Source organism: Sapajus apella, unplaced genomic scaffold (assembly GCF_009761245.1).
Source record: "Sapajus apella isolate SASKATOON/1434 unplaced genomic scaffold, GSC_monkey_1.0 scaffold24, whole genome shotgun sequence".
Taxonomy (NCBI): domain Eukaryota; kingdom Metazoa; phylum Chordata; class Mammalia; order Primates; family Cebidae; genus Sapajus; species Sapajus apella.
In genome coordinates, this window is record NW_022436964.1 from 12,934,923 (window position 1) to 12,947,705 (window position 12,783).

Consider the following 12,783-nt stretch of genomic DNA (forward strand, 5'->3'; position numbering starts at 1 on the left):
ATTCTTGTTCATTTTCCCTCCATTCCCTGGTGCCCTCCTCACAAGGTTTCCTATAAACATTATTTATACCATTCTTCTACCTTTAAGTCTTTTCTAGACCTCTCTCTTGGTTTCATTTTATTCTTCTGCAGCCTTACCTTGCATCCTCTGCATCTCTTTCTCCTTTTACTCACACCTAGCACTTTTTGCAACCTGCCCAAGTTATCTGTGGAGTCTCTCTCTCCTAAGAGATGGTAAATTCCTGGGTAACACAGATTAATTCAGTATCTTCTTTAACATACAATACAGTGTCTTGTACATTAAGGATGCTATTTAAAATAACTGCAAATTGAATCAAGCTTTCTTTCTGTTGTCCTTAACAATCTTGTTTTTGCTCAGAACTTAAGAGCTCTGTTTGGAGTAATATTCCCCAACATAACTTCAATTGACTCTTCCTAGAGACAATTTTGTTCTTAATACAACAAGTGAATTATAGTAAATTATCTTTCACATCCAGTCCAGCTTCTTGGAGGTTACAGAAGACACAAGAAAAGGTTTCCTAACAGGTATTATTTTCATTCTAAAAAGGAAAACTCCACTTAGGGACCTGACATTAAAATAAAAGAAGTAAGATTATGAAATTTTAAAAATCTGGATGCTAGTTTTGAATATACTGTTTACTAGCTGTGTACAGGTTAAGTCACCTAATTTTTCACCTCCTTATCTGTTCTTGCTACTTCTACCGGGTTGTAATTAGAATCCAACATATGTGACAGAGGTTTGAAAATGTTAAATTTAATACAAATATCTTAATTGTCCACTTTGATCTCAGAATTCTGGGGTTAAAATATGTAATATATATGATGTGGCAGCCACTTGCTCTTGGCCTCTTAAAGTTTTGTTAAAAATGATTGACAAGAGGTGGATTGACCAATAGGAGTAAGGTTACAAATTTACTTAATGTGCATACACAGGAGCCATCAGACTGAAGACCCAACTTCTAACTTATATACCATCTTGAGGTTACAGAAAGAATGGGGGCTTAGATTCTGGTAAAACAGAGCTGGAAAGAGGCTTGGCCAGCAAAGGTGGTCTTGTTATGTAGAGGAGCCTCCCTCAGAGAGATTTTTAAAGGTTTCCTGCTCTCAATCTCTTCTGGATCTGGGGAAAGAAAGAGAAAGGGGAGGGGGCATGACTGCATTAATGGAGATTCTATACGGATACAAATTTTCCCCACTTAAGACAGCTTTGCAAGGCAACTTCTGTCAAGATGGTGAAGTGGCAGCCATTTCAAAGTATGTCAAAGAAATACATTTTGGGGGTAAAATATTTTAATTACCTTCAATGATGTCCTTAGCCAGGCCAGCTTCAAGTATTTGGGATCTTTTCCTTTCCTTTTACCCTATTTCCCCAAACCACACCGGCTTCCTAAAAATTCTCTAAATAATTTCAGCAATAATTCTCAAAATTCCCACTAATAGAATATGGTTTCTACTTTTAAGGGACTTCTTAAGTGTTCTGGTTTCAACCTTTTACACTTAAAATTCCACTAGAAAGGATACATCATTCAGACCTTAAATAGTACAATGACTGTACTTCCAAAATACCAGTAAAGGTTCTATAATACCAAAAGCTACTTCTACATCCCAGAGGACAGTTCTTACTGAAAGTATTTTATTGATCTAAGAAACATTCTCTTCAATGCCATTCCTAATCCTTATTCATGGAAGTGATGCTGTATCATGGCTCATGTTAGGAAAAACATAAACAACTATAGGGGTTTTCTCAGCTATTTATAGTCCATCTTTACCGTGTTTATGGGGAATGAGGCAGGAAGGAGAAACAAAAGACCTGGACTACAGTTGAAGTATTTACTACCTTTTAATTGTGCTTGGATTCTGGAAAATAGCATTTATTTTTCGACTATCTTCATCTTAATAACCTCTGCCATCACAAACTTAACCTGATTTTTTCAAATAAACTACACATAGATACACACACATCTAGAAACAGGAACAGGCTAACAATGAAGGCTTAATTATTTAATATATCTTTCTCCTGTTGTATTTTAGAACAATTTTTTTCCTTCCTAATTTATTACATTCTTTGCAGCAGTAAGTAATCAGTTTTTCACTGGGTAAAATGATATTTAATAATTACTTATTTCAATGAAATAGATTGAGATATCACCTAGAGCTTGGTGCAAAATGTAACTCAATGCTTAAAAATGCCAATTCTTCTCTCTTAGCCAATAAACCTTTAAAATATAATGAATACAACTGCTATGAGCTTCATCTTCTATTTCTACTTAGTCTGATACCCTAAATTAATAACAAAAATAATGGATGAAATTTGGGGCAGGATGGGAAGGGGCTTGATAATCAATCAACTGGATAAATAATCACATTGCTATGTTAGTTTAAGTGGTAAACATAAAACAATAGAAAGTCATCCTTGGCTGGTGCTGTGGCTCATGACTCTAATCCCAGTACTTTGGGAGGCTGAGGTGGGCAGAGGTCACGAGTTGGAGAATAGCCTGGCAAACATGGTGAAACCCTGTCTCTAGTTTTAAAAAAGTCAGTCTTTAGGCAATAAACACACAAATAAAACACTCAATTTTTACCGACACCTTTTATATTCTATACTGTTTCTTCCTGTCATATATTCTATCATGAAAGCACTGAACTTTGTTCACTTCTCTTTGGCTATTTCACCTAGTCAAAGACTCTTCTCTATACCCTACCATAGACTAAGAATCCCTTATCTGAAATGAGAACTCCTTATCTGAAATGTTTGGGATCAGGAGTGTTTCAGATTTTTTTTTTCCTTCAGGATTTGGAATATTTGCTAACACTATACTTAGAGTTGAGCATCCCAAATCCAAAAATCTGAAATCTGAAATGTTCCTATGAGCATATATCCTTTGAGCATATGTCGGCACTCAAAAAAATTTCAGATTTTAGGGCATTTTGTATTTGGAATTTGGGACGCTCAAACTGTATTATGAAATATAAAGCTTTTGTGGGCTGGGCATAGTGGCTCATGCCTATAATCCTAGCACTTTAGGAGGGCAAGGCAGGTGGCTCACCTGAGGTTGGGAGTTCGAGACCAGCCTGACCAACATGGAGAAATCCCATCTCTACTAAAAATACAAAATTAGCCAGGTGTGGTGGTGCATCCCTGTAATCCCTGCTACTTGGGAGGCTGAGGCAGGGGAATCACTTGAACCCAGGAGGCAGTGATCGTGGTGAGCTGAGATCATGCCATCGCACTCCAGCCTAGGTATCAAGAGCGAAACTCTGTCTCCAAAAAATAAAAATAAAAAACTTTTGCATTCCCCTTCCTATTACCAATTGTGATAAACACCAATGCTTATTAGCATGTAAACAGTTGTGTCATTAGAAGATTCACAATAAGGCATATAATGTTCAGATATCATGAAATAAATGTATTCTTTAAAGAAGAAAAAACATGAAAAAATTCTTTATGTAGTAATGCATTAAAAATCAATTTATTTTTCCTTTTCATTGACTACAAATTTATTTGTAAAATAAATGGATTTGTATCCATTCATTTTTCCTTTTCATTGACTACAAACATATCAAAATGGAGGCAAGTCAAAGTGTTCAAAGCATACAGACTATAAAATTAGTCATTTAAATCATGGATCTCCACTCAGATACTACAAATTCAGATTACATGGAGATTAAGGACTCAAGTGGTACTGATCACTGCATATAGCATACATTATTCCTCAGGTACCACCTGGTGAGTGGTGTGGTCAGTTTTTAAACACTGAGAACAAGTACAGCCTGCATGGTTACAGATGGAATCTACTGATAAATTAAATTTGGCCTAATGTGCCAGGGTACATATTTTAAGTTTAGCCTAAAGGTTTCTCTGTATATACTGAACTGTAACCTAACTTGATATGTAAACTGACTGTAACCTACTATTGTAAGAGTAACCAAGTCTTGGCCAACTGCAGTCTGCCAAGTGTTCAAAGTAGGTTCAAATAAGGCAAATGCCAAGCTGTAACCAATCCAAATGTTTATGTACTTCAGTTTGCTGTAAGGTCACTTTCCTTTTTCTGTCCAAAAATATTACTGAACCACATGGTGGCCCTGAGAGTTGCTCTGAAACTATTCCGGTTCTGGGGGCTGCCTGATTCTTGAATCATTCTTTGCTTAATTAAACTCTGTTAAATTTAATTTGTCTAAAGTTTTCTTTTAACATAACCTATCTAAATTATGATTACAATTAGTTTAAGGAGACTCTTGTTCCCTTGAGTGCTTGATCAATGAACAAATATAAGAAATGAATGCCAATTGATAGAGACATACAATCATCCAGTGCCAAGGATCGAGTCAAGAAACTATCACAAATTTAATCATAAACTGGTTAATACATCTCTCTGTCCACTAATTTGTATTCATTGAAAAATGAGGACAGTGATACTCTATTAAGCAACATTTTAGGGGTATAGAAATTCTTTCATTATGGTGGCATAATCGTCAGAGGTGTGTAAACCAGAGCAACTCCATCTTGAATAGGAGCTGGGTAAAATGGGGCCAAAACCTACTGGGCTGCATTCCCAGGCAGTTATTAAGGAACTCTAAGTCACTGAATAAGATAGGACATCAGCACAAAACACAGGTCATAAAAACCTTGCTGATAAAACAGGTTGAGTAAAGAAGCCGGTTAAAAACCACCAAAACGAAGATGGCCACTAGAATGTCCTCTGGTCGTCCTCACTGCTACACTCCCACCAGCACCATGACAGTTTGCAAATGTCATGTCATGGCAACGCCAGGAAGTTACCCTACATAGTCTAAAAAGGGGATGTATGAATAATCCACCCCTTGTTTAACATATCATCAAGAAATAACCATAAAAATGAGCAACCAGCAGCCCTCAGGGCTACTCTGTTTACGGGGTACCCATTCTTTTATTCGTCTACTTTTTTAAGAAACTTGCTTTCACGAGATCCAAGAACCCTCTTTTGGGGTCTGGATTGGGACCCTTGTCCTGTAACATAATCTATTTGGCAACATCTCAAGCCCCTATCTCATTTTCTCCCAAACAGCATCACCTTTTTCCCTACAGTCCAGAGGATCACCCCCTGCCACCACCAACCAATCCCCCCAGCCAACTCTCATATTATGGTAGACCTATAAAAGCAGAACTTCTCTGGTGACAAAGCTCTCTTAGCCTCCAGATGCTGGAGTCCCACCCATCACCACTGGAGCCCTTGAGTCAATTTATATAAAATATGGTGTTTTTTTTTTCTCTGCCACCCAGGCCAGAGTGCAGTGGTGTGGTCACAGCTCACTGCAGCCTTGACTGCCCAGGTTCAAGTGATCCTCCAGCCTCAGCCTCCCCAGCAGCTAGGATGAGGGTGTACGTCAGCATGCCTGGCTAATTTTTGAAATTATCTGTAGAGACAAAGTATTGTTATGTTGCCCGGGCTAGTCTCAAACTCCTAGAATCAAGTGATCCTCCTGCCTTAGCTTCTCAAAGTGCTGGGATTATAGGTATGAGCCACTGTGCCTGCCTCCCGCTCCAACTTTTTTTTTAAATCACTGGTTTAGTCAACTCTGAACCCACAGAGGTATTTGAGTAGAGGTGATATGAGATGCAATGATAAATTTCAAAGAAAGAGAATAATTTACTTATTCAACACAACAAAGTATGAATAGATAAGAGGTACCAATCAGTGGGAATAAAAGCTGAGAGGCAATAAATCAGGAGGAGTTAAACACCTGGATGTGAGGGCCAGGGGAGTAACTGTTCAATTAAAATATTTAACGAAAAGGAACAGTTGCTTAATGAATAAAGCACCCTCATGACATGAAACTCTCAGGCCAGACATTTCTAGAGTAACGCTGGTTCCAAGGAAGGTTATATTAGCTCTTTCCTCCTTCACTGGAAATATTTTTATGATGAAATCTACTTTCACATTTATCACACAGCATTTAAGGTCTGGGCTCCCTTCTCCTCACTTAGGGCACTTCTGTTTTAGCCTGCTATATTCACTGGACTCCTGGATAAGCTTTTGTTGTATTAAAGAATTTGACAGCTGAAAAGTTTGATAAGATACAAAGGTATACTCAACTAAGATACAGAATGTTTCAGTGCCTTGGCTTTGTTGAGTATCTATTTGGTACAGCACAAGGCTTCTCAACCAAGACACTCTTGACATGTTGAGCTGTACATTTCTTTATTGTGGCAGGAGGCTGTCCTGTGAACTGTGAGATGTTTAGCAGCATGCCTGGTCTCTTCACATTATGTGTCAGTAGCACCCTTCCTGAGGGACAAACTCTACCCCCAACCTACCTCTTTATTTGAGAACCACTGATGTGAAGAATTCACAGGTCCAATTCCAAGCTCAGACCCCAATCTGTTTGAGGACCGTTGCTGTTTTATACCAGCTTCTCTTTTCTTTTCTACTACTATGGCAATGTGAAACATAAGCTAACATTATAATGCTGGTGATTTTTTTTTAATAGGTGGAAAGAGAAAAGAAGCAGGCTCAAGATTCTCATATAAATGGGAGTATTTGCCTACTACATTTCTAAATTAATAGGAGAAAAGGTTGTTTGGTAACCTGAAATAAAAGTCAAAAAAAGGTTTCTAGGTTCCAGCATAGGCATTTCAGGGCCTGAAAGCAAAATCTATTTGTCGTTCCACAGGTATATGTATTAAAAAATAAAAGCAGGCTGGCACTCTGTCGTGTATGTGTTACTCAACAGTAGACAATGGCCATAAACAAGATAGGTGACCTTTGTAAAAATTAATGAAGCATTAGGTCCAGGTGAAGAGGAGAAAAGGACCTTTTGAATTGAATAATACAATGCTGAGAACTCACTGAGAGAAAAGGAAAACAAAGCTTTGGAATCTAATCAATTTGCATTTGAACCTTAACTCCATCTGCTTTACTTTTTTGTCTTGGGTAAGAAGTATAATCCTTCTGAGCCCAGAATAAAGAAAAGAACTAATTTCATCTGGCCTTGCAGTGCTTGAGAAAGGGGACAAAATCTTTTAAACATTTATATTTCTAGTACCTGGAAAATATATAAATGTCTATAATGACTTAAGTATAAAAATATCAAGATTCCTTCCTTAAGATTTATATAAATTATTTAATATATTTTTACATTACTTTTTTCATAGCCATTACTGACCAGGGCTGTTTTATGTTTATAAGATCTCTGGTTTCTCCAATAATTCAGCTCCATATTGAGATTATTTACAGTGTTCATGAATGACCTGGGATTGACCAGAAATGGTAATGAATGGTTTTCATTTTGAGGTTCTTTTTCGAAAGTAAAAACCAAGGCACTTGAAAAATAAAATTTTATACAAAAAGATTTAGACATTTCCTGAATCCTAATTCTTACATATGTGAATAATCTTAAAGTCTGAACCTTCTTATTCAGGTCTAACAATGTTTGTGCCACCCCGTGTCAAGGAAGGTGCTGACACCATCATTGCAGCCCTCCATCAGGGAGTAGCAGGTACTGGCCTTAAGAAATGGGTGGGGTGCCCCTAGTACATATTGTGCTGACTTCTGATTAAAGGGCAGTATATAAAACAAGAGTGGCAGCTGGTCATGGTGCTTTTTATTTTTTTTATCTTTATGAGCTTATCTTTTTATTTCTATAAAGACCTAAAGCTTTGAGTAGTCAGAGAGATTTAGCTCATTATGTCAAAGGACAGTACCAGTATCACACTGTTTATACATCACTGATAAGTGAGATGCTTTTTATCCCCTCCTCTTTCATAGCCATCATCCTATCCTCCTCCAGCAAATACATAATTTTCAATTCATCTCTCTCCCAACTTAAGTTAGGACATCTATTCTTTTCTAAAAAGTATCTGGAGATGGTTCAGGATTGTATTCAGTAACTGAAACTTCCATAAAGAACATGTTTATAAAAATCCTGTAGCATGTCACCTCACTGAAAAAAGAAAAAGAGAAACATGAAATATTGTCTGTCAACTACAAATGCAGTATAGTATAATTTTGTTTCTCATGGTTAAAACATGTAAGTATGAAGAGTTTAGATGTCAAACTCTTTTTCTTTTAACTTTTGGCAATAGATCCCATGAACAAATTAATGTGTGGTTTTTGGTGATTCACGAGATAAACAAATGGGAGAAAAAGTTTTAATTTTCCCAGTAACCGGGATATTATTCCTTCCAAAAGAAATGTCACTTATAAAGAGCCCCACTACACCCTATATTTTATGTTCTGCTGAACTTTTCTTTATCTATATAATTTAGTTACATAATTGGTGGCAACAGATAGACACGTGAAACAATATTAACATTTTAACTGATGGAAATACTCAGTATGTTACAAAAATAAATCTTAATACAAAATATTTATCTAAGGCCAGGCGCTGTGGCTCATGCCTGTAATTCCAGCACTTTGGGAGGCCAAGGCGAGCAGATCACGAGGTCAGGAGTTGGGGACCAGCCTAGCCAACATAGTGAAACCACCTCTCTACTAAAAATACAACAATTAGCTGGGTGGTGGCACACACCTCTAGTCCCAGCTACTCAGGAGGTTGAGGCAGGAGAAAGGCTTAAACCCAGGAGGAACCCAGGAGGTGGAGATTTCAGTGCGCTGAGACTGCGCCATTGTACTCCAGCCTGGGTGACAGAGCAAGACTCTCTCTCAAAAAAAAAAAAAAAAACCTAAAACGAAGACAAAAGATAATGTTCCGTAAACTTCATATACAAACCCTAACAAATGACAAATTCAATTTACAGGTAATTAGCTTGAACAAAACATTAAAAATTTTAAAGCAAGTTATGCTACCATCAGCATTGGCAATGGATTCAAATTCCTTACAATGTTGGTCAAGTCTTAATACACAAAGAAAGCAATGCAAATAATTGTTAGTTTTACTTTCTATAATACTTTCAATCCTGTATTGGAGTTTGAAAGCTGGCTTTCCAATATATCTAATGTGCCATGTGTTCAGGACCATCCGAAATACATGATGTTCTAGGCCAGGCAAGTAACCTCCTAAGTAATATGTTTAGACTGATGGGATTCAGAACATGCTACTGCAGAGTATGGTCCCTTGGCATACTGAATATTTTGAGCTGAAGAAATGTGACAAACAACAAATGCAGGAAGGACTCTCTGATTCATCCCTGAAGTAGGCCCTAAGACCTTACTACAAGAGGTGCCCTCTATACCTAGAGGAAAGGACCATGATTATCTCTAAAAACAGAGAAACAGTAAGAGGCAGCTGAATGAACAGGCCTTGCTGTTTAGTTTACTAGGCTTAGCTCATGCCCCTTTGTTTTCGTCCCCTATCACATTATCCCATGATTTTCCACTCTTCATCAAACATAGCATAAAAACACATAGGTTTACCCATTTCTTTGGGTCTTTGTTTCCTTATGAAGGTTTCTGTATCACATAAAGCTTACATTAAATAAATCTGTATATTTTTCTCTTGCTAATCTGGTTTTTGTTACAGAGCCAGGGGTAAGAACTTAGAAGGATAGAAGGAATGGATTTTTTTCCTCCTCTACAAGATCTTGTTTTAACTAGCAGTTTCCTTTTTTGTTTGTTTTTTGTTTTTTTTGGAGACAGTCTCACTCTGTCTTGAGAAAAAAAATACATGAGTTCAGAAGTTCTACAGCAAAATATAGCACCTGGAAAATTTACAATAACTGATGTGACCTTTTACACACTGACACATTCAAAATGAAGATAAATATACAGGATTTAGCAAATATTAAAGATAAGAGATTTAAATACTGATGATGGATAAGGCAGGAATGTTTTAAAATTATTTCCTTTGTTACAAAGCACTAATATATTAAAATATGACATAAATGTTGTTTATTGCCTACGCTTCAAATTCTTTTAGGAAACAAAGAGAAAATGGAGATGGATTATGAAATCTTAAAATACCTTTATAGGAATAAGAACTTGTTGAAAATATTCAGAAAGCTACAAATCTTGTACAAGGCTTATTAACTAAAACTACATGATTTACTTTGTAATCAACATCTAATTTTTCTATTAGAGAACACAATTAATTCATTCATGGAAATCTAAAATTGGGTAACAAATAGTTGCCAAATTTCTTTACTGCTAGTTTGGGCCACTAAGCATAAAACTCATCAGACTTGTTTAAAAGTGTTTTCTTGTGGGAGGAAATGCTAGAGAACAGGAAGAAAAGACTAAAAGGAGCAAGAAGCCGGTAGAACTATTTACAAGGCGGGTGGATCACGTTTATAATCCCAGCATTTTGGGAGGCTGAGGCTGGTGGATCATTTGAGGTCAGGAGTTCAAGACCAGCCTGGCCAGCATGGTGAAATCTTGTCCCTACCAAAAAAATACAAAAATTAGCTGGGCATGGTGGCATGTATCTGTAGCTCCAGCTACTCAGGAGGCTGAGGTGGTAAAATTGCTTGAACCCACGAGGCAGCCTGGGTGACAGAGTGAGATCCCGTCTTAAAAATAAATAAATAAATAAATAAATAAATAAGGAGGTTCAACTATACCTATAATAAATACTAAATAGTTTGCTCCAAAAGGGGGTACAAAAAAATCTAAAAAGCTTATGTTAGTTTATCCTTCTTTGATGCTTTTACCTTTCAGTGTTTTAATATTTTGAAGTAAACAAATTATTTTATATATCGAGTTTTAGATTTGCAAAAGGCTAACATAATTTTTTAGTAGAAATAAGCAAAAGTCATATTCTATCTATTATTTAGACTAAATTTCTAAACTTTAAGCAAAATTTTCTCCCATAAAGGAGGAAGGAGTGCATTCAAAGATGAAACTATTGATTGAATAGTAAGATAAATAAGGCAACAGTGAGCAAATATAGTCTAAATAGCTACTATGTAGACTACCAAATTAAATCTTATCATGTGAAAGGAACAATCCTAATTTTTATTTAAGATAATCACTTTTCTCTTTCATTCAGCAATTACCCTCTAATACTGTCCTTACACAGATGAGCTGAAGGATGTCAGGGAGCTATAGAGGATGCACAGAAGGCTGATATAAAAGAACCCCAGAATTACACAAGAATTAAGGCTGGGTGGGGTAGCTCAAGGCTGCAATCCCAATTACAGGCTCATGACTATAATCTGGGAGGCCTAGGTGGGCGGATCACCTGAAGTCAGGAGTTGAGACCAGCCTGGCCAACATGGCGAAACCCAGTCTCTACTAAAAATACAAAAAAATTAGCCAGGCGTGGTGACAGGCGCCTGTAATGCCAGCTACTTTGGAGGCTGAGGCTGGAGAATCACTTGAACCTGGGAGGCGGAGGCTGCAGTGACCCAAAATTGCACCACTGCACTCCAGCCTGGGTGACAAGAGCGAAACCCCATCTCAAAAAAAAAAAAAAAAAGGAGTTAGGGATGGAAGGTTCAGAAACAAAATCTAAAAATAAATAACATTATAAGTTATGAATCTAGTGATTCATTTATTTTAATCTAAGCCATTCAGTAATCTTCACAAGTTGAATTAAAAGGTCTGATCCCTTTTAAGAATTGGTAAAGATAATCTACGGTGCATAGTATTACCTTAATCAGTGGGAGACAGAATTGTGGAAAACAGTCTCTTCTCAGCCCTAACCCACCTTTCATGAATAAAGTTCGATAAAAATGATGCATATTTATGAAAGAATGGGGCAGAAAATGAATTTACTTTTTAAATCTGTCTGCCTTCACAAACCAAGATTTAGCAGGCAAGATGAAATTCTACAGGGTAGAATGGAATTTTTTCTATATTTACTTTAACATTTATTTGGACACAATGTTGAAAATCAGGAAATGAAATAACAAATTATGATACACATACCACTAGTAAGGCAATGAAGACTCTTAACTTACCATTTTTTAGGTTTTGATAATGGTCTATACTTGCTGTATTTTACACGCCACTCAAGAACTTCTTTACAGTGCTGACATACTCCATCATGAAGTTTTGCATTAATTTTCTTAAAAACAAACAGAAAGACAAATTGAGAATTTCATGTGACCCAGCATTGCAAATCCCATAAGAGTGTATGAGATGTAAGTTTTAAAATATAACTGAACCTTAATCTGCATAACAATTTATGATATATTATGTATTTTTATGTACATTACTCAATTTGTTTTTTGTTTTTTTTACAAAGGCAATGGTTCTTCCCTCCCCATTCTGCCCCCATACAGTTTCACTCTGTTGCCCAGGCTGGAATGCAGTGGCACAATCTTGGCTCACTGCAACTTCCACCTCCCGGGCTCAAGCGATTCTCCTGCCTCAGCCTCCTGAGTAGTTGGGATTATAGGCGCACGCCACCATACCTGGCTAACTTTTTGTATTTTAGTAGAGACGGGGTTTCACCTTGTTGCCCAGGGTGGTTTTGAACTCCTGAGCTCAAATGACCTACTCACTTCGGCCTCCCAAACTGCTGGGATTACAGGCATGAGCCACGGTGCCTGGCCAGCAATGGTTGTTAACTAGGTGTAGCTTAGAATCATTTGAATATTTTTTTTTTGAGACAGGGTCTCACTCTGTCACCCAGATTGGAGTTCAGTGGCACAATCTTGGCTTACTGCAGCCTCTGCCTCCCAGGCTCAAGCGATTCTCTTGACTCAGCCTCCCGAGTAGCTGGGATTACAGGCGTGTGCCACTACCACCTGGATAATTTTTTGTATTTTTTTTAGTAGAGTCAGGGTTTCACCATTTTGGCCAGGCTGGTCTTGAACTCCTGACCTCAAATGATCCATCCACCTGCCTTGACCTCCCAAAGTGCTAGGATTACAAGTATGAGG

At 37.3% G+C, this 12,783-nt stretch overlaps 1 protein-coding gene across 7 annotated transcripts in view; it reads right to left on the reverse strand.

The window, feature by feature from the left end:
• The window catches only part of CUNH9orf85 (chromosome unknown C9orf85 homolog), a 107,292-nt gene that overhangs the window by 60,529 nt on the left and 33,980 nt on the right, over positions 1-12,783 (reverse strand). For 6 of the 7 annotated variants that reach the window (XR_004272568.1, XM_032290689.1, XM_032290692.1 and 3 more), the window contains exon 2: positions 11,857-11,963. Coding sequence is in view for 6 of the 7 variants with exons in the window: in XM_032290689.1 (XP_032146580.1) it covers positions 11,857-11,963 (107 nt within the window). In the remaining variant the exon portion in view is untranslated. Of the gene's footprint in view, positions 1-10,436; positions 10,465-11,856; positions 11,964-12,783 lie in introns of those variants that run through there. The other variant, XM_032290694.1, reaches the window with a different exon arrangement.